General features: G+C 47.4%; 1 protein-coding gene across 1 annotated transcript in view; it reads left to right on the top strand.

Moving 5' to 3' along the window:
* Window positions 1-23131, top strand: part of OIT3 (oncoprotein induced transcript 3) — a 501420-nt gene that overhangs the window by 473334 nt on the left and 4955 nt on the right. The window contains exon 8 of the mRNA XM_069242490.1: window positions 5726-5825. Within this exon, the coding sequence (XP_069098591.1) occupies window positions 5726-5825 (100 nt within the window). The remainder of the gene's footprint in view (window positions 1-5725; window positions 5826-23131) is intronic.

Below are 23131 nucleotides of genomic sequence, written 5' to 3' on the forward strand. Positions count from 1 at the left end.
AGAGGAGTGGAGCAGCGTGGCGTGGAATTAAGGTAAGGGTTTGTTTTCCAATATTTATTATTTTATTTTGTTTCACCCCTCACCCCGCACTGCCCACCCCTTTTCCCTGCCTCAAGCCGCCAATGCAAACAACCCATAATTTGGGCCACAGAATGTGAAGTGGATCGAAGTTCAAGAGTTGGGGAGTTGTATGTAGGTGCCCACCCTTTAATCCCGTCAATAACTTGGAAGTGAATTGTGTACAAACAATAAGTCAAAAAGCTTGCAGAAGCAGAAAAAACAGGCATAATTGTACGGATGCAAAAGGGACACAGTTGCAACACAGATTGGACACTAACTAGACCTGGCCAAATCTCCTTTTTGGCCCAAGCATGAAGCAATTTGATTGGTCCCTCAAACCATCCAGAGATGCTTGAGGCATTGAGCCAGTGTTTGAATCCATTGTAAGCAATTAGAGGCCTCCCAGTGAGTGGGCAGGGTGGTTCCAGACCAATGGAGAGTGAGGTAAGGCCGATAACCGTGTTCAAAATGAAATGGTTTTTTTTCTCTGTCAAGTATTTCAGGGTTCCTTCTTACTGCAAACCCAGTACAGCCCACATACCACTCTCACGATGCAGTGACATGCAATCCTATGGCAAATAGTTTTATGCCTTAAGAAACCCTGGGGCTGGTTTAAGAAAAGTGGCACTGCACCCAGTGCTGCGCCACTTTCCTTGTGCTCCTTGGCTCCCCCCACTGCCATGTGTATGCCGTATTTAAAAGAGGGTGGGGCTCAGAGAGGAGCCCTGGGGTACTCCGCAGCTGGTTTCCTTTGGTTTTGAGGTGAAAGGTGGGAACCTGACTCTCTGGGTTCAGCCGGTGAGGAAGGAGTGGATCCTCTCCAGGGCTTTGCAGCGGATGCCGTGTAGTCTGGTGCATAAGATGGTGTGGGAGACGGTGTCAAATGCAGCAGAGAGGTTGAGGAGGATGAGAGCAGCTGTTTCGCCATGGTCCAGTAGGGTGCGAATGTCATCCATGACTGTTAGGAGTGCCATTTTGGTGCTGTGGTTGCTCCTGAATACGGATTGGGAGGATGTGATTTGTCTTGATGAACTCGGTTCGCTGTGTGTTGATCGCCTTTTCACTTACCTTGGCTGGAAAATGGAGCAGTGAGCTTGGTTTGTAGATTGTCAGCTCCATCGGGTCTTCGGAGGGCTTCTTCAGTAGGGGGTTTATCTCCGAGTGTTTCCAGTCATCCGGGAAGGTGGCAGTCTCGACAGAGCGGTTGATGGTACGGCATAGTTTGGGTGCGATGATGCCGCTGGCTCGGTTGAAGATGTGGTGGAGCTACCAGGCCGAGGATGCCCCAGAGTGGATGAAACTCATGGACTTCAGCGTGTCTTCTGGGTTGAGGAGGATCCAGTGGTTCAGGGTCGGCAGTAGTTGGAGTCCGTGGTGGTGCTGGTGGGCTGGGAGGGCGCGTTTTGGCTTGCGAATACTTTGTAGATGTAATGGATTTTTTGGTGAAAGAAGGTGGCGAGGTTCTCGCAGAGGTCTTGGAAGGGGGACGTCTGTGGTGTCCAAGCTGGGTTTTGCAAATTCTTTGACAATGGTGAAGAGTTTCTTGCTGTTGTGTGCATTGGTTTTGATGCGCTCCTGGAAGCTGATTTTCTAGCTGATCTAATGAGCCGGCATCTTTGAAGGCATTGTGGTCTTTCGTCTCTTGCTGTTTCTCCACTTTCTCTCGAATCGTCTGCAGGTGCTTTTTGATTCTTGGAGCTCGGGGGAGAACGAGCTGACCTTGCTTCAATTTCTGCAGGGGGGGTGGTGGACGTGGTGACGTTCAGTGGTTTTGGTGAAGGAAAAATGGACGCAGTGGTAGTCGGTCAAGTGGGTTTCAGAAGTGTGTGAGAAGGAGATGTTTCTGGCAGAGACGACAGGGTCGAGGGTGTGTCCTGCTGAGAGTGTGGGGAGGTTGAACAGTTATTTGAACCAGAGTGTGGCAAGGTTCTTCATGAGGGTTGAGGTGTTCAGGTTGCTGTGGTTATCAAGGTGAAAGTTGAGATCGTTGAGGAGGATGTAGTCTGTTGAGAGCCATGAGGTCGGCCATGGCTTCGCTGAAATAGGGACATGGTCAGGGCGTCTGTAGATGAGAGTACCACTGAGGGTGGTGTTCGGATTTGTCTGAATCTGAAAGTGTAGGTGTTCGGGGAGGAGGGTTTGGACATTGATGCTGGTCGTGAGGCGGAGTGAGTTTTTGTGGATGATGGAGACGCCACCCCATTGTCGGTTGATGCGGCCTTTATGTATGATCTTGTATCTGTCGGGATGCAATTGTGATGTCTGAAGCTGAGGTGGTGGTAATCCAGGTCTCTGTGAAGAAGACAACGTTGGGGTGATGGAGTCGAGTAGATTCCATACTTCTATTGCTTGTTTGACGAGGAAGTGAGTATTGAGTAGTATGGATCTGAGGTGGTCTAGCGGTGGGGAGGATTTGGCAGGTGAAAGTGCAGTTGTGGCAGGAGAACGGACTTTGAGTGTCCTTAGGTGAGGCATGGTGGCATGTGGTGAAGCCTCCAGTGTTGAGAACTTACAGGGTGCTGACGTCGTATCATCAGATGGTCTGTGGTGCTGGGTGCGGTTCAGGTGCAGATGGGCTTAGACGGGCTTGCTTTTAGTGTGACATCAGTACGCCCTCTGTGCACACGTGTGCGCCCACTGTGTGGCCGCACATCGGCCGCCAATAAAAGAGGGAGGTGGGCTGGGTCGGTCAGCTGGGAGGTGGAAGGTGGGAAAACGTGGCACTGAGAAGGGGACGGGGACGCAGGGGTGAGCAGCTGCAGGAGAACGAGGGGAATCGGAAAAGAGGGTAAAGCGAGAGAAAAGGAGCGAAAAAGGAAAAGCGGCAGAGAGAAAAGACAGAATGGCCACCACTAGGCCAACAGGGATGAGGCGCAGACGGGAGCCGGAGGGTGGAGGAGGGCCTCGAACTCAGAGCCAGCAGGCTCAAGATCGCTCGGAGGACAGCAGCAGCAGCAGGTGGTGCTGCGCGGAGGGGGGGCGACACAGATAGTAACCAAAGGTCAGTGAAGAGTAGCCCCTTCACTGTGCAGTGGCCACCATTAAGAAGGAGAGGGAGGAGGGTGAGGTCGGTCAGCTGGGAGGCAGTAATAAGCGGCACTGAGAGGGGCAGGGCCACAGGAGCAAGCAGCACCAGGGGAGTGAAAGGAAGTGGAAAACAGAGAAAAGCTAGAGAAAAGGAGTGAAAAATGAAAAAAGTGGAAAAAAAGATAGGCAGACAAAACAGGCAGACAGACATAAAGCGGCAGAGAGAAAAGACCGAATGGTCACCACTAAGCCACCAGAGATGAGGTGCAGGCGGGAGCCTGTGGTTGGAGGACGGCCTCGAACTCAGAGTTGGCAGGCTCAAGATTGCTCAGAGGGCAGCAGCAGCAACAGGTGTTAACGGTTAGTGCAGTAATGCATCAATCGCAGGTTCACTTGCTTAACCATGTTGCCACAAACATGAGTCCCAAGTCAGCCGTTGATTAATATGTGCTTGGTGAAACAAAAAGATATATTGACTTGGTTGTCAAAAATCTATCAATACCTCCAAGAACCCCCTTCTGTGGTGCATGTGCTGTTATGTTCTCTCACTGGAAAGCTTCCTGTTTGCCTGACTTGGTGTTAGTGCAGTACTACATTTTAAATTCAATTTCATGCATTTTTCCCACAGTTTCCATAGTGTTTCCTTATAGCAAGTCACCCTATGCCTGCCTCTCTCAGAGCGCAGTGGCAACAGTGATCTCAAAAGCAAACGGCTCCATGTACCCCTAATGACAAATATTTTTTAAATGAAAGCCCAGGTCTATACCCTCGGCTACGAAAGGATTTCTATAAAATTATCCTCTAACTCCTCAAGTGGGGGTAGGAGTAGGTTCAGTGTCATTGGGTCTCAAGAATGCAAGGGTCTCTCTACACGTCAACATAAGGCACTCTTTTAGTAGTTAACCGTCCGGACCAAAGCAAGGGGTGGGGGTGTTAGGAATCCACATTCATTGCACCCCTCATGGCCACTGCACCCTTGCTACCCCACTGTATCGCTTATAGTGATAAATAAACCTTGTTTCTAATTCATCTGCCACTTTGGTGACTGTTAGTAAAATAAATGATTTCGCATTTGACTGTGCCTGCGTTTTTCATGGCTCAAGAAAAATCGATCTGAACACACTGTGTCCAGATTCAGGTACCTATTTTACAGCTCCAAACAATCCAATTTAGAGTTGGAGCCTGCAGAATATGTTTTTGTAAGTACCAACCACATTTTAGAAGTGGAAAAACTTTTACTGACTCCTCAAATGGGATTGCTACCCCTTACTGATTCAATGTTTAGAAGGGCTATGTTGTAGGCGTCACTTCCAAATACAAATCATTATGACATCTAACAGTGTTTAGCAACTGCAATCATAAGTTGGGGGATAAGCCAGTTACGAAAATAAAAGGATCCCTTGGGACACCTTCCCCTTTGTGAATGTCCACAAGACCTCTGCCAACTGCAAAACAAACTTTTAGGGAAAAAAAACTCTTATTTTTAATGCAGCAAAGTTTCTCTTAAGAAAAAAGTTAATTATGGTTAAAGGCAATCATAGGCAAAGTGATCTGTTGACCCTAGCAGACCATGATTCCTTGATGGCCACAATCGGAGAGATTCGCAATATGTGACCTACCTCATTAATATTCATGAGATATGTTGGATAATTTTACGAACCAACCTTTTAATACAGGTTGGTTTGTAAAATTATTTGCAGAGCATAAACTGTTTGTTTGCATCCAGTTTTTCATACTCAGGGCCCTAGGTTGTGAAGGTCAGTAAAGCACACCATCCACCTTATCTCACTTAGGATTTTTTCTCCATAATGAGGGTGAGTCTCAGAAATGTAACCTTTTCACAATACTACTTCACTCCTGACCTTGACCTTCAAATCCTGAATCTCAAACCCCTAAAAAGTCTAAGGGTTGTTGAACCTCAATCATGATTAAACCAAATTGCATCACCCAGATCTACCACTTAAGTTCATGGTAGACAAAGAACTAACCATCGGTTTTGCTTCTTCTTGCATAAGAGGCAAGGAACAAAGCATCCAATCTCTGTTCGTTTTGGTGACAAATACTCTGGAGGCAGCTCTCCTATACATTGAGAATACCAGGATCTGAAGCTATGCCTGCTCTGTTGTTTCCCTTGAACATCTCCAACATTTTCACTACTTTTTCTGAGAGTAAACATCAATGGCATCAAGATTAACACTCCAACGGTCACAAAACATGTGGGAGGACAATGATTGATTTAGTGATGGAACTAGACCACTTGACAGGGACTCTGGGTGAGCCAAAACTCATTACCACAACTACAGAAGTCTTCTGTAATTCCCAAAACTGAAACCATTATTGAGTTGTACGCGTTTGTGGGACAGCTGTCAGGTTCAACCGATGTTGCATACCTCTTCTGTCCTTTAACAACTTTTATCCTTATGTAGAAAACTGATTGTGACAAAAACGAAATCGATGTAATACTGCTTCAAATTAATTTATGACAAGTGGCGATGTAGACAATTTACTACTATTGTCCATGCCTAAGGCTCTCTCTCTATTTTCTATACCCTCTTCTTCTTCTCCGTTGGTCCAGAATACCTTTGTCTTGTCAAAGTAATGACGTTGTAACAGAAATCGATTCTCTGCTTTTTTCCAGGTGTGTCTCAGATGAGTCTGTAAAACAGTACACTTCTAAGGATCATCTTGCCAAACATTTCCAAGTCCCAGTGTTCAAGTTTGTGGGCAAAGACAACAAGGTGAGCCAACAAATGAATACTTTATTTTAGAGTAACTAGGGGCCACCTTCTTTCACAGTCTTGGCTAAAGGAGAATCTTACTGATTTAGTTTTATTGTTTCTTTTATTCTCTTTTTATAATTATGCGTCCCATACTAAATGCGTCCCATACCAATTTCACCATCGTGGTAAGTGTGTATGGGTCAATAGGTGACAAGGTTAGGTACTTCAATCATGTGATACAACCTGTATAGCAGGATGACAGGCAGGTGGTTTCCTCAATGAAGAGTAACCCTAAACCTTCATAAGTGAGGAGTAGACTGTACTTTTACAATAATGTGAACGAATGGAACTACAACACAGGTGTAAGAAGTCAGATTGTCGGTTGACTGGGGTGTGAGCCCTGGCCAAGAAAAACCACAATCCTTGTCAGTGTAAGGCACAGCAAACCCCAAATTAACTTGTGCTCACCCTCCGGCAGCTTGGCACAGAGCAGTTAGGCCTAACTTAGAGGCAATGTGTAATGTATTTGTGCAACACTTCAAACAGTAACACAATCAAAACACACCACAAAACAGAGTTAGAAAAAAGGATTAGATTCTAATAAATAAAACAAGACCAGAACGACAAAAAGCCAATCAGTAGAACACAAGTTATGAATTTTTAAAGAATAAACTGAAAAATATCACCTAATGAATAAAGCGCCAACCGGGGATATCTTGTCCTGCTGAACCGGGACAAAGTCACAAGTTCAGGCCAACTGCAATGGAGTGTAGGCCGGGTACAGAGACCCAAATAAGCCCCTGAACAAAGTACCTTAAATCCTGGTTGCGGAGCATTGCATGGAGCCACACTGAAGATGCGCTACAGCCCAAGCAATGCATCAGTCCAACATGCAGTAAGGTTGTGGTGCAAGGTCGTGATGCGTCATTGTCAAGGAACCCATCGACGGGGCTTGTGATGCGAAGTATGGTGTCACGCACTAAGAAGCTATGGGGGTCATTCAGACCTTGGCGGACGGCGGAGGCCGTCCGCCAAGGTACCGCCGACAAATGACCGCACCGCGGTCAAAAGACCGCGGCGGCCATTCAAACATTTCCGCTGGGCCGGCGGGCGCTCTCCAAAAGAGCACCCGCCGGCCCAGCGGAAATGCCCCTGCAACGAGGACGCCGGCTCAGAATTGAGCCGGCGTAGTTGCAGGGGTGCGACGGGTGCAGTTGCACCCGTCGCGTATTTCAGTGTCTGCAAAGCAGACACTGAAATACTTTGTGGGGCCCTCTTACGGGGGCCCCTGCAGTGCCCATGCCATTGGCCATTGGGTTTCCCGCCATGAACAGGATGGCGGTAGGGGGTGTCTGAATCCCCATGGTGGCGGAGCACGCTCCGCCGCCATGGAGGATTCAATGGGGCAGCGGTAAACCGGCGGGAGACCGCCGGTTTACCCTTTCTGACCGCGGCGGTTCGGGAGCACCGCCAGCCTGTTGGCGGTGCTCCTGTGGTCGGTGACCCTGGCGGTCACCGGCCGCCAGGGTCAGAATGACCCCCTATGTGTTGATTCCCCTCAGGCTTGCTTCCAGGACTAGGGTGGCATCACTTGGCAGGGTAGACTCACTGATGGCAGACTCCAGGTGCAAGGTTGTTGGAAGCCTTGTCCCTACGGCTTCATATCAGGAGGCCTGCCAACTTGTCATTGGATTCATTCTGGGTTCTGGGGTCAGGAGATGCAGATCCAATCCTTCTCACCCAGGCAAGAGGGCAGCAGGTCAGTGCAGCAGGGTAGCAGTTCCATGAGAGCAGCAGAGTAGCGGTCTTTGTAGCAGCACAGCAGTCTTTCTTCCTGGCAGAGTATCCACAGGTCCAGAAGTGTACTGAATTGGTGGTGTCTGAAGTCTAGTATTTATATCCTGGTCCCCAGGTTCTGCAAGGTGGTAGAAACATTTAGGCAGTGGCTTTGAAGTGCAAGGAATTCCCTGCTTCTCTTGCCCTGACTCCAAGCACACTGCAGTGACAATACAGGGTCCTTAGGCCCTTTGTGTGTGGAAAAGACACAACCTATTCAGGTGTAAGTGAGGCTGTGTCCAGCTTCTACCTACCATCTTGCCTGAGACGACGCATCAAGTTACACCTAAGCTCCTATTGCATGTGGCTGTCTAGGAGGAATACACAAAGCCCAACTGCCAACTACACCCAGTCATGTGACCAAAAACAGGCTGCAGGCACCAAATGGCTAAGGCAAGAAAAAGCCAACTTTCTGAAAGTTTTAGTTTAAAGGAAGGGTCCATATAATTAACAATCACACATTCAATAATACAGAAAGTTTGAACCAGACACAATGGGGGTCATTACGACCCTGGCGGTCAGAGACCGCCAGGGGTAATGTGGCGTCCGTACCGCCAACAGGCTGGCGGTACGGGGAGCCGTATTACGACCGCGGCGGTAGCTCCGCGGTCGCACCGCCGGGGCCGGCGGTTCCCCGCCGTTTTAGCCCCGGCAGTGATAATCCGCCAGGGCAGCGCTGCCCTGGGGATTATGACCCCCCTACCGCCAGCCTGTTTCTGGCTGTTTGCACCGCCAGGAAGAGGCTGGCGGTAAGGGGTGTCCTGGGGCCCCCTAACAGGGCTCCGGGCAGCTTTTCACTGTCTGCATAGCAGACAGAGAAAAGCGCGACGGGTGCTACTGCACCCGTCGCACGGCCGCAACACCGCCGGCTCCTATGTTGCGGCCTCATCCCCGCTGGGCCGGCGGGCGTAAACTTGGTTTGCGCCCGCCGGCCCAGCGGGGATGTCGTAATGGGGTCCGCGGGGCAGTAGCTGCCCCCAAGCTCGTAATGACCCCCTAAGTCTATGAATGCAAGTAAACCCACATTTATTAACAAATAGGTCAAGAGAAATTTAGGCAGTTATATGTTCAGCAAATCAAAAAAATACTTTTTGTCGCAATGAGCATATAACAGCAGTTGTGCCCAATACAGGAATATATATACAAAGTGTAGGGTTGGTGCACAAGAGTTGATGATGTTTCGATCCTTTAAAGATGCAAGGATCATCATCAGGGACATTACAATATGATACATGGGAGTATCGCTCAATAGCAATAGAGAAATAACTAGCAGAAAAAAAGGAAGAAAGAAAACGAGGATTAGTTGCCAACCTGCTAATAAATCAAATTATATTAATTAAGGGCAGAGCTCAGCTGGGCAGCAAGATGGCCACTCAGTAGAGAAGCTCTGCCAGCCAATGGAATAATATGGCAGTAATCCGACTTCAGCAGGCACATGTCGGCCCCACATTGCTGCAGTGCCCCCAGGAGGGGTCAGGTGAGGCCACTGATTCTTCTGCCAGCTGCCGCCATGTAACAAAGATCTGGGGAGCCGATTCGGCCGAGAGCATGTGCCCGGTGCAGTGTGGGCCTACCTTTTATGTCGCTGTGGCCAGGGGGTGCCTGGCCCAGGCTGGGGACACGAGAAGGCAAGTGTGGTGCCATTCTGTGTCGCCCCCTTTGGCTCCCTCCTTGGAATTAACTTGGAGGTGACCCCGGCCTGGGCAAACTGGACTGTGGTCTTCAGGCCTACCCATGCGGCTGGGCCGGTCAGCTCCTGGGTCTAGTGTGGCGTGGCCCAGCCTCGTGGGAGACGGCTGACAACAGGAGCCTGCTACCGGAGGTAGGTGTGACACGCCAGCCCCTTCCCTGCTAAGGGAACCAGTGCTCTAAACTCTTCTGTGCACAGCACCCTACAAGGAAACACAAGGACTGTGGGAGCTTGAAGCAGCCATCACGATAGGGCGCAACATATCCATCCTGCATGGCTGGGGCCCCCCACTGGTAAAGCGGATCCTATCCTCTAAGTGCGGGCCTACCATCCTTAAGAGTAGGGATTGCTCCTCCCCCCTTATAAACTTTACAAAATCAGCCTAGTGGGCTGCCATTTGGGGCTGCTCATGCCCCCTGGAGGATAACAGCGTACCGGGGTGAAGGACGCCCAGACACATTCAGCCTTTTTTCTTCCTTTCTTGACAGGGAGGGGCCCTGGACGATGTAACTCCACTGATCTCAGGTACAACATCTAAACCCCTTGAGCCTGCTCTTGCCCCCTGTGGGGAGATCCCTCAGGGTGAAGGCAGGCAGGGGGTGACCTCCTGGCTTGGTCCCGTGGTGCTACTGTACTCACAGCATCCCTAGGGCCTCCTTCTTCTGTGCCCCTGGCCTCCCGGGGAGCAGCAGCCCACTTTGTCTCTCTCTCTCTCCTGTCTCATTGGCCTCTTGTCAACACCTGTGGCCACAGTCACTATGGGGAAAAGCAACAAACTTCAGCAGAAACTCTTGTTTGAAAGTAAACACAATACCCAGCAAAAGGATCCAGATGCAATGTCCGAGGACACTCTTATACAGCAAGGGGATGATGCATGCCCAGAAGACGACAGACGACATCTGATCGCTCCTAGTGGGGATGAAAACTAGCCTCCGCTTCACCTGGCAAGTCCCATCCAATGCACTGCGAGACGTAGCCTTTTGCAATGAGATACACTGAGCAACTGTAGAATACTGTGAACACAATGCAGGTGGGTCAGCTCCCCTTCCACACTGTGGGAGGCTTTCAAAATGGTTATTCAGGGGGCATGCATCGTCAAACAGTCTGGGGTCTTGTAATCCATACACAAAAAGCTAGCTCAACTCGAAAAAGAGATCCAAGCTACAATGAACTGGAATATTTCTGTTCTGGGCATGTAGATGTCCTAGCCAACATCCATGCTGCCGCTATGACAATGGGGACTGCCCGGGCAGAACCGTTACCAGACTACTTTGCAGGCTACGAACATCCACTTATGTGGCTGAGCTTTTGAACAATGACCAGGATCTCCCCTCTATCCTGAGGGAGATATTAGACACAATGACCTCATATTACATGATATTATACACTGCCACCCCAGTCCAGCATAACAAAGCACTACATACATACCTTGATGACATTCAACTTGTGTGGCTAGATCAGGCCCATCTCACCTATCTGGATGCACCCATTCGCAGGGAGACTTCAACCCCACATTGTATTTGATAGGACCAATGCAAATGAAACATGCATTGAAATTTTCCCAAAGGTAGCTACTACTGTGAGGGAATCATGAAGTTAATACTTTAACTACAAGAGAGTACATTTGAAATTTGAAACAGGATCTTTTATCCCTCTATGTGCCAGTGGAAGACAAAAGTCAATTGTAATGCAAAAACATGGAAAGAGTGAGAAATGGCATTTCATCCATGTGCGTCTTTTTAAAGTAGGACATTGTCGTAGAGGAGCAACAAACCCTCTTGTAGCCCACCTGAAAACATTATATGAAAAAAGTCATTTTCTACATTTCTTTGTGCTTGTCCTTGGGTATACCTAAATCGTGCTACCCATTTGCTGTGTTTGTGGGGAACATATTTACTACATTAAAAAAGCAGATGATATCTTTGACAGGTATAGGGGCTCAGACATTGTGCAGTTCTTTCATGAGAGTGATGTTTAGATGCACTTTTTATTAAATACATTTACAATTATAGGGTGGTATAGGCAGCGTTTCTGGTATAATTCTAGACAGATGTGCATTGTAAAACAATGACATCATTGTCCAATAAAGAAATTGATAGCTCAAGCACATTTATCATAAGGGGTCTGCAACCATCCTGCCATTGGGTGTATAACAGCAGCGGCTGCTGCAAGTGTGAAATGGGGGCAGTACGGTGAGAACAGGGGAAACAGTTGGGAAAAAATACTTGCCTTTGCTCCGTTCCCGTTGCCGCCTTGCTTGTTGCTCCTCTTCTTGTGGTGTCCAAGCATTCACTAGTACACCAGCACAGGCTCCCCAGCAATCCTGGTGCTGCTTTCATGCTAAACCTAGCATGAAAGCAGCACCAGAATTGGTCGGAGCAGCTTGGACTGCCGCTCAGACAATGCCCTGCGGCCTGTGCAGTTTCTCCAGCCCAGTTGTTCAACACAGCAAGGCTGGAAAATCCTAAGTGCGCATGTGTGTTTGGTGGGCCTCAGATGGCCAGCCAAACACATATGTGCACTTAGTTGTACTCTCTCCTCCTTCCCTCTCCCACCTCCCAAGGCCCAGCACGCCCCTCTGTGCACTGCTGGCTGAGCCAGCAGATGAAAAATAAAATGATAGTCAGCTATTGTTTTATTTGTCATCTCCTGGCTCTTGGCCGAGTGGGTGACACCCCTCCGCCATAGTGGAGGAGCCGCCCCTGGTGTATAAACAAGAGAGAACCATCATATTGGGAAAGTTGTTCATCAGGACAACCTGACAAGTTGTATGTTGTAACCAATAAACAGAATTATGACAAATGTGAGAGACCTAGCATTAAAATACCCCAAAAATAGTTTAGCGTTTGTCAAAATGTCCAGCATTCTTACATCAGATGGGTTAATTCGTAGCTCCAAACTTAAATGTCAGTAGCTTTCCAACCTTTTCGTAGATAACATGATAGAACTGTTTCTCACCTATCCCATGTAATCCCAGGAATACAGTGACTCTCAAAAGAAATCCAAGGTTTCCTGATCCTTCTTCAGAGAAGACATCGTACTGGAATTGCTTATCACAATTATTCAATAAATGTTTATTGTACAGATATTAAAATCCATTAGAATTAAAAACCCAGAATCCGACATTTACAATTACATTTAAAACAGCCATATCACTACTAGGCACACAATACTAATACTAGACAATATGATCACAATAAAAAACTTGGCTACAATAGTTACTTTGCGTTTAAAGGCAGTAGTACATTCACAAGCACTGACAAGCAGTGCAGTTGTAGCAAGAAATGACAAATCAATAATATTATTAAAAAGACCTAAACCTCATGATATAACCTGGACTGCAAAATCAAATAAATAAAAACAAATATTGCACAAGGTAATTGCTGAAAACAACGTAAATCCTTAAAGAGGTGACATGCTTACCGTTTTACATCTCCAAGAGGACACTCATATCAAATAGTGCAGACAACAATAAAAGAGCATCAAAGCTGTAGATAACAAATATCAATTATTATCACATTACCCCACGAAAGCCACTGGAGCAAGATGAAAAGTATCCTCACAGATCCTAGTAACCCTGTTTAGCGCAACAATAACAAATGTAGTCAGCAAGACATTCAACATCGTATTATCATGGTCTAAAGATGCAATTACAGCTCACCACACGAGCGGACCCCTAGTTCATTCCACTTGCCCCTCAGTAGGAATCTACGCTTATTCAATAATGTTGGGCACAGCCATACCACAATTACAAAACATTCCTTTCTTTTGTAAGGACCCATCCCCAAACGCTTCTGAAAGAAATAATTTGCTCTGTTACTCCATAAATAATTAACTGTTCTTACACATTTCTTTGTTAGCATATTTATGTCATAAGATATTAATAAGCATTGGCAATGCCAATAGGTTGCGCAGATACCATGCCATGTTGTACACCAGTGTGGCTGCTGTTCAGTATGACTAAACGTTATTGACATTGAGCCTCAGAGTGGAGTCGATGAGTAGAATGTCATAGAGTTGATTTGTTGGAATGTCATAGAGTGGAGTAGGGGGATTAGAGTGTTGGAGAGTCGAGTAGAGGGGAGCAGAGTTCAGTGGCAGAGTGTGTCATGAAGTGGAGTAGGGTAGAATAGGGTGAAGTGGATTGGAGTGAATCGAGGTAGTGGCGTGGGTTAGATTGGAGTAGAGTGTTGTGGATCGGACTGGGGTTGAGTGGGGTGGACCAAGTGGAGTGGGTAGATTGGTGTGGGGTGGATTGAGTGGGTGGATTGAAATAGAGTGAGGTTGACTGGATTGAGTAGATTCGAGTGGGGTGGTTTAGATTGGATAGGATGGGTGGTTTGAATTGGATTTATTGGGGTGGGCAGATGTTGTGGTGGAGTGGGGTGAATTAAATTGGATTGGAATGGAGTAGATTGGATTCACTGGAGAGGAGTGGGTGGATTGGATTGGACTAGGGTGATGTGGTTTGGATTGGATTGGACTGGACTGGGATGAGATGGATGGATTGGATTGGAATGGGATGGACTGAACTGCAATGGGTTGGGGTGGTTTGGATTGGGATTAGAGTGTGGTGGGCTGGAGTAAGTGGGTTGGATTGAATTGGAGTGGGGTAAATTGAAATGGGGTGGGGTGGATTGGATTGGAGTGTGGTGGCCTGAAGTAGGATGGACTGGATTGGAGTTGGAGTTGGGTGGGGTGGTTTGGATTGGATTGGGGCTCATTGGATTAGATTGGAGGTGGGTTGGAGTGGGTTGGATTGGGGTGGATTAGAGTAGGGTGGGGTGTAGTGGGGTGGTGTGGCCTGGATTGGAGTGGGATGGATTGGAGTGAATTGGATTGTTGTGGGTGGACTGGATTGGGGTAGATTAGATTGGAGTGGGGTGGACTGGAGTGGTGTGGATTGGATTGGAGTGGGGTAGGTTGGAATGGGGTAGGCTGGATGGATTGGATTGGAGTTTGGTGGACTGAATTGGGATGGGGTGTGTTGGATTGGATGGGGTGGAGTGGATTGGAATAGAATGGGTGATTTGGAAAGGGTGGCTTAGAGTGGAGTGGATTGATATGCAGTGGAGTGGATTGGCATGGGATGGATTGGGTTGGAGCGGTGGGGTGGATCGGATTGGGGTGGAGTGGATTGGATTAAGGTGGATTAGAATGAGTGAGGGTGACTGGATTAAGGTGGGTGGATTGGATTGAGTGGGTAGGTTGTATTGAGTGGGACAGATTATGGTGGGGTGAATTAGACAGTGTGTGATGGACTGGACTGGGGTGGATTGGATAGGGTTGGGGTGGATTAGTTATGGGTGGGGTATGGGTGGATTGGATTGGGGTGTGGTGGATTGGGGTGGGGTGGATTGGAGTAGGGTGGTATGGATTGAAGTGGGGTGGGATGGATTGGAGTGGGGTGGACTGGAGTGAAGTTGATTGTGGTGGATTGGACTGAGAGGGCGGATTGGAGTGAAGTTGGCTGGATTGCATTGGATTGGATTGGAGTGGGTAGGTCAGATAAGTGTGAGGTGGATTTTATTGTGTGAGGTGGATTGATGGGAGAGGGGTGGACTGGATTGGAGAGGGGTAGGTTAAGGTGGTTTGGAGTGGGTGGATTGGACTGGAGCAGGGTTGATTAAAGTGGATTGTACTGAAGTGAGATGGATTGGGGTGTGTGGGTGGACTGCAGTGAGGTAGATTGGGTAGCAGTGGAGTGGATTGAAGTGGGGTGGATTGGATTAGGGTGGAGTTGGGGTGGATTGCATTGGGGTGGGATGCATTGGAGTGGCGTGGGGTGAATTGGAGTGGAGTTGATTGTGGTGGAATGGACAGAGTAGATTGGATTGGAGTGGATTGGATTGGGGTGGGTTGGATTGGAGTGGGGTGGATTGGAGTGGGGTGGATTAGATTTGTGTGAGGTGGATTGGATTGTTGTAGGGTGAATTAATGTGGACTGTATTGGACTGGAGTGCAGTGGATTTTATTGGAGTGGGATAGATTGGGGAGGTGTGGGTGGATTGGAGTGAGGTAGAATGGGTAGCAGTGAGGTTGATTGGAGTGGGTTGGATTGGAATGGGGTGGGATGGATTGAAATGGGGTGTGTTGGACTGAAGTGAGGTAGATCTGACTGGTGTGGGGTGGATCGGACTGCAGTGGGGTGATTTGAACTGGAGTGGATTACAGAAGACTGGACTGGAGTGAATTGGGGTGTGGTGAATTGTTTTTGGGTGAGCTGGATTGGATTGGTGTGGGCTAGGTCAGGCTGGGCTGGATTGAGGTGCATTTGACTGAAGTTGGGTGGATTGGATTAGAGTGTGGTGAATTGGGATGGTGTGGGGTGGACTGGATTGGGGTGGGCTGGGGTGGATTGGATTGGAGTGGGGTGAATTGGAGTGGGGCAGATAATTTTGGACTGGAGTGGGGCAGGTATGAGTGAGGCAGGTTGTTTTCGGTTAAGGTGAGGCAAATTGGAATGGATTGGAGTGTGGTAGTTTGTTTTGGATGGATTAGAGTGAGGCATATTGTTTTGGATTGGAGTCGGGCAGATTTGAGTGGGGCAGATTGTTATGGATTGGAGTTGGGCAGATTGTATTAGGATGGATTGGAGTGGGATGGATTGGATTGGATTAGAGTTGGTTGGGGTGGATTGGGCTGGTGTGGGGCGGATCGGATGGAAGTGGGGTAAATTGGAGTCACTTGGATTGAGGTGCAGTGGATTGGATTGGAGTTGGGTGTATTGTTTAGGAATGGCGTGGGGTAGATTGGAGTAGGGCGGATTGGAATGGGACAGGTTGTTTAGGATTGGAATGGGGCAGAGTGGAGTGGAAAGGGTGGCTTAGAGTGGAGTGGATTGATATGCAGTGGAGTGGATTGGCATGGGATGGATTGGGTTGGTGTGGTGGGGTGGATCGGATTGGGGTGGAGTGGATTGGATTAAGGTGGATTAGAATGAGTGAGGCTGACTGGATTAAGTGGGGTGGATTGGATTGAGTGGGTAGGTTGTATTGAGTGGGACAGATTATGGTGGGGTGAATAATACAGTGTGTGATGGACTGGATTGGGGTGGATTGGATAGGGTTGGGGAGGATTAGTTATGGGTGGGGTATGGGTGGATTGGATTGGATTGGGGTGTGGTGGATTGGAGTGGGGTGGGTTGGCGTAGGGTGGTATGGATTGAAGTGGGGTGGGATCGATTGGATTGGAGTGGGGTGGACTGGAGTGAGGTGGACTGGAGTGAAGTTGATTGTGGTGGATTGGACTGAGAGGGCAGATTGGAGTGAAGTTGGCTGGATTGCATTGGATTGGATTGGAGTGGGTAGGTCAGATAGGTGTGAGGTGGATTTTATTGTGTGAGGTGGATTGATGGGAGAGGGGTGGACTGGATTGGAGAGGGGTAGGTTAAGGTGGTTTGGAGTGGGTGGATTGGACTGGAGAAGGGTCGGTTTATGTGGACTGGATTGGACTGGAGCCGGGGTTGATTAAAGTGGATTGTACTGGAGTGAGATGGATTGGGGTGTGTGGGTGGACTGCAGTGAGGTAGATTGGGTAGCAGTGGAGTGCATTGAAGTGGGGTAGATTGGATTAGGGTGGAGTTGGGGTGGATTGCATTGGGATGGGATGCATTGGAGTGGTGTGGGGTGAATTGGAGTGGAGTTGATTGTGGTGGAATGGACAGAGTAGATTTGATTGGAGTGGATTGGATTGGGGTGGGTTGGATTGGAGTGGGGTGGATTGGAGTGGGGTGGATTAGATTTGTGTGAGGTGGATTGGATTGTTGTAGGGTGAATTAATGTGGACTGTATTGGACTGGAGTGCAGTGGATTTTATTGGAGTGGGATAGATTGGGGAGGTGTGGGTGGATTGGAATGAGGTAGAATGGGGAGCAGTGAGGTTGATTGGAGTGGATTGGATTGGAATGGGGTGGGATGGATTGAAATGGGGTGTGTTGGACTGAAGTGAGGTAGATCTGACTGGTGTGGGGTGGATAGGACTGCAGTGGGGTGATTTGAACTGGAGTGGATTATGGAAGACTGAACAGGAGTGAATTGGGGTGGGGTGAATTGTTTTTGGGTGAGGTGGATTGGATTGGTGTGGGCTAGGTCAGGCTGGGCTGGATTGAGGTGCATTTGACTGAAGTGGGGTGGATTGGATTAGAGTGTGGTGAATTGGGATGGTGTGGGGTGGACTGGATTGGGGTAGGCTGGGGTGGATTGGATTGGAGTGGGGCGAATTGGAGTGGGGCAGATAATTTTGGACTGGAGTGGGGCAGGTATGAGTGAGGCAGGTTGTTTTCGATTAAGGTGAGGCAAATTGGAATGGATTGGAGTGTGGCAGTTTGTTTTGGATGGATTAGAGTGAGGCATATTGTTTTGGATTGGAGTCGGGCAGATTTGAGTGGGGCAGATTGTTATGGATTGGAGTTGGGCAGATTGTATTAGGATGGATTGGAGTGGGATGGATTGGATTGGATTAGAGTTGGGTGGGGTGGATTGGGCTGGTGTGGGGCGGATCGGATGGAAGTGGGGTAAATTGGAGTCACTTGGATTGAGGTGCAGTGGATTGGATTGGAGTTGGGTGTATTGTTTAGGAATGGCGTGGGGAAGATTGGAGTAGGGCGGATTGGAATGGGACAGGTTGTTTAGGATTGGAATGGGGCAGAGTGGAGTGGAAATTTTGTATTTAAGGAGACCTTTCACCTCTTCCCTCTGGGGTGCCACCGCCGTACATTTATGGGTCCTCAGACATTTCGCCAAACTCGGCAATTCATGTCACCCCTCTATGTTTTTTAGCTTGACGACTGAGTCACTGTATACATACCTAGTCCACAGTGATAGTCCACAGGGGTGCCTGTTTATTGTCTTTAGTGTGTAGTGATACCCCTCCAGTATTCTGCAAGTGACAGCCAGGAACAAAGCATGTGGTAGGAGCTCAACGTCAGGGCTAAGGCAGCGGGGACCGGCAGGGTCACTACGATTAAAATATTGGGGGAGTTAAATAAGCTCTGTGCAAGATATACAATTACATCAATTTTAAACAGTAATTTCGGGATACTAGAGTGGGATAAGCTAAATTAGTCTGCCATTCTCTCTCCATGAAATTGCGCCATAGTTCTGCATCTGATTGTCTGCGAGCGAGGGGGTAACTGTGTATGTGCATAAAGTGCTAGCCAGCGATCATGTCAAGTGACTACCCACACCCAGTACGTTTAGATATTGCATGGTGAGATTTTTTGGGGGGCTCCTGCTGCCCGTCTCCCCAGGACTGTCCCAGCACTCCAACAAAGGAAGCGTGTAAAAGAATTTGACCCAGTGGGAGCTAAAAATCAGCCAGTAGGTCCTCTATAGATAAGAGGACCGCATCCCTATACATGTTGCCTATACTCTGCAGTCCCACCGCTTACCAATGTTCCAACTCCCTCCGGGAGTTCAGTGTTAATCATAATACATTTTCCAGTTGCACAGAATATATTGATTAAAACCTGAAGGTAATAAAACAGCCTCAATTAGATGTAACTATAGCATGGCAAATCAATAGCCATAGAGGGGCACTCTGGGCTCTTCTTGGTGTAAACCAGGCTTCCATGATGTAACTAGCCACAGGCTTGTAAATGGTTCGTGAATCTGATCTGGTGCAAAGTGCTATTGCTTCTGCGCATGTTGCAACCGAGAACCGTTTGACCAATAGGATAAGCCAAATAGCATAAAATGCAATAATGATACCTTACCCCCAACTTCGAAATCACAGAATTCAGAATCGATACAGCTGTTGGAGAATTTAGCAATATGTGTTTTAATGGGCAAGATGTGTAGGCGGAATTTTAAGTATGAAGTGCGACGTGCATCAGGGCTGATACATTGTTCCTTCCAGAGGTTGTTCTTTAAGCGCTAAACCAATGAAAGCCTCAGGTTTAGTGAGGATGGATACTACTTTGACCTTGACAGTAGTAGCACTGGTAATATGAACTGGCTCTAGCAAAAGATGCTCAAGGCCAAGGTTCTTTAGGCAGTTTCTCAAATAGTTTCCCCACGGATTGTGATAGATTATCCGCATGGAAGACACTTCGAGCAATGCTCTCAAGTATGATTCTCAATGACAATTGTGGTTTAAGCACAACCAATAGAAGACTTGGGATAGAGCTATGAGCTCAGATTTAGGAACCATACCCAGTTCCAGGTATAAGAGGGGGTGAGGTGTACCTGGGCTCCGATGTAATTGTGATCTCATAAAATAATTATCCATTTTTAGAGCTGTTTGCTGTTACTATCACCCCATAGTTCTGCACCATAGATTGCTGCTGTCAATGCTTTTTGCTAATACACTTGAAGAACAGCACTCAGTGAGTGGCAACCAATCCTATTCTTGAGCCTCAGATTGGCATGGACACACCAGGAAAACTTGTTGTTAAAGGAGAGCCTCAAATATTCATAGACCTCAACAATTTCAAGTATCTTGCCAGCGATTCTCACTGGTTTTAATCAGCGGTGGAGATACTCCTATTGGCATTACATTTGCCTTTTTCATGTTAATAAGGAGGTCTTTTAGGTAGCAAAACTTTCCAGCCTCCGGTGCAGCTCGTTTTGGGTGTAGGATCGTATTATTGCACCACACCATTAACAATTTATGGCTTAGTCGATGGAACTAATGCCCTTGTGAAACCGCTCCTGGGCATCTACAGGGACAGTATTCTTGTCCACTCTCGCCTGCAGCCTGTTCAGAAGGACATGCCCATAGATTTTCCCGGTACTGTCCAAGAGTGATATCGGCCTACAATTACTTGATGGCAGCTTATTTCCTTTTTTTGTGGAATGGGACTATGATGAGCGTTGGACGTTTTGTTCCCAAGTCTGCTTTGAAAATCTTAGTCAGGGCAGAGGACTAAGCCTCGAAGTCAAATAAAAACATATCGACTGATGCACAGTGTGGTCTGGGTGCTTTGTTGGCCCTCTGGCCCAGGGTTTCTCTTTCTACCTCTGGGCACCAAAGAATTAGCTGCCTTGTTGGTTGGGGTGGGGGGGGTGTTACATTCTGCCACGGCTGATATTCAGTCACCAGTGGAATATGTAGTTTTCTAATGATCCACTCAGGTCTGTGCTTGAATATGGTGATCACGATATCCTGGACCTTCTCTGAAAATTGCAGTGATTTTCCTCCACAAAGATTTGCTATTCTTGTCTTCTTCTGTCTCAATCAAGTTTTGCCATGCTGCTTGCTACGAAGTGAATCTGCCTGGTTTCCAGTCATTGCTTCCTAAAGTCATACCCTGTTGCATGGAAACCAAGCACATAAGTTGCATTCAATAATGTGACCTTCTAGATTAGCTCCAACCTGGTTTCAGGTCAGGATGCAGCTCTGAGGTTGCAGCATTAAACATTGTCTGAGATTTAACTTAACTTGTCATCAACCTTTGACACTCTAAATCACAAAACTCTTCCAAAGGTTCTCAGAGACGGAATGGGTCTCGGTGGCATGGTCCTCAATTGGGTTGCAACTTCCTTGGACAACTAATGTCAATACATACATAGGGAAAACTTCCTGTTCAACCGTGTGACGGTCCAAAAGGTGGTTCTCTTCTCTTCTCTACCATCTCCAACACTTACTTGAAACTTCTGGTCTCTACTCTTACTCAATCTGACATCTGTTGCACTTCAATGCTGACAGGCTCAATTCTATCTGAAAATTTATTCAAGAAAATATGTTGAATTCAAAGCTTAAAGTCTTGAGGACATTCGCCAAATTAAGGTTAATGACCCCAGAAAATAGTTTTTTCAATTTAGACACTTAATTAATTTGACCTGAGTTGTATGTGTCTCACCCCACTGTGGTAAAGATAGCCTCTCTGTTAAGTGCATTAAGTATCTCTCATTCATCTTGAACAAAAACGTCAACCTGCAGGCACGCACCCATTGAGGAAAGGATTATGTTTAAGCTAATGCATATCACACATAGAGTCTTGTATCTGGAAATGACTGATGAGAAACAATTGCACCGAGTGAATGGCTACAACTATCTCTCCTACCCAGTTCACCAGGTAATGTAAGAGTTTTGGGAGGTCCAATGAAATGCATGCTGCTTACAAACTGTGCAGTGGGTCGAGCACAGTGACACAGCTGAGAAGGTAGATTATCATTTTAGCTTTTGAGTTCACAAATAATTTTGCTGCCACTACACATGTCCACAGGAAAACTAGTGCATTTCTTTTCTGAAAACTGAGAATGAGAAGTCTGGAGATTTTAACAGAACTGGTTGGCCACTTCATCACTTGACCCACTTCAAAAAACGAATCTACTTTGAACTGAAGAGGACAGAAGAGGTGCTGATATGCTGCTGCACTGTTAATATCTGTCTGTCTGAGCAGTGGGCAGAGGTGTTCCAGCTAGCTCTAGTTCTTCTGCTCTTCCAGCTTTTCAGGGTGGCCTGTGTCAGTCACTGCTGGCCTACACGTGTAGTGAGTTTGAGGTCCTGTTAGAATACCCTTCTTGCCCCTCTGAAATTTCCCTGCTGTGTTTGGAGGGTGCGTAATGTCCTGTCTTGCTCGCTCACAGGGAATTAACCCTAACCTACTACCAGCAAGGGATAGCCACCATCTCGACAGCCAGGTCACGCAGAATAGGTCATATTTATACATGGGAATATACATTTATATATTTATAGCAGTCCCAGTAACACTCAGCCACACATCTTCAGCTGTTCTCAATGTCTAAATTGGACCAAAACTTCTCTCTCAACTCTCCCAAGTAGATTCTATGGGGCTTTACACCTTAATAAATGGCCCTGAATAACTAGTTGGCAGACATTCATGTCAGCCAGTGTCTAGCTTCCTATTTGCCAGTGTCAATTAAAGTTTGAGGAGGCCTTTTATCCCTACCTGAAAATATGTCTGTGGCTGGTAGCCCTAATGGTTCTGACCCACCGTGCATCACCCATTTACTGCCTCACAAGAGGTTGATGGATCTAGGGGCTAGATGTATGAAAGCCTTTTACAAAAGGTTTTACCTCATGTAACAGCCCTATTCTGCGAGTCAGGAACCAACTCGCAGAATATGTTGGCAAGTCGCTATTAGGAAGGGATGTGCCGAGGGTGTCCCTTCCTCAAAGCGAGTCGCAGGGAGATGTAAGAATGTTTTGCGTCCGGGAATGCAGTCGCAAAATATTCACAATTACCACCAGCTGCAAGTTGGGGGTCAGTGATTCGCAAACAGGAAGGGGTCCCCAAGGGGCCCCTTCCCCTTTGTGAATGGAGGTATAAACATTTTTTAAGAGCAGGAAGTGGTCCCACGGAACACTGACTACCCATAGAAATTGAAAAGAAAACTTTTCAGTTTTCTTTTTGTAATACATTCTGTTTTCCTTTAAGGAAAATGGGCTGCATTACAAACAAAAAAAGATTGCTTTATTGAAAATCAGTCACAGGCCTGGTGGTCAGCTGTCCCCAGCAGGCCACCATCCCTGTGATTTTATCCATTCCCAAATGGGTCGTAAATTGTGACCTGCCTCATGAATATTAATGAGGTAGGTCTCTTGCAGCCCATTTGGGAATTGCAAACAGTGTTAAACACACTGTTATATTTCATACATCTGGCCCTAGGTTCCAAATACCCTCTGTTCCACTCTAGAGTTCACTAAACACCCTAAGCATGGCATACGATGCTAGAGGCCCTGGGGGATCCACCCACCGGTGAAGCAAACCTAATTTCAGTCTGTCCACTCGTAGAATTCCCATCAGCAGTGGCTGTTGCAAATCTCAAGGGGCGAGCGAGCAGGCAGGAGTTTGGGGGACAGGGACAATAAATAATAGGAATAAAATGGA

Source organism: Pleurodeles waltl, chromosome 6 (assembly GCF_031143425.1).
Source record: "Pleurodeles waltl isolate 20211129_DDA chromosome 6, aPleWal1.hap1.20221129, whole genome shotgun sequence".
Classification (NCBI taxonomy): domain Eukaryota; kingdom Metazoa; phylum Chordata; class Amphibia; order Caudata; family Salamandridae; genus Pleurodeles; species Pleurodeles waltl.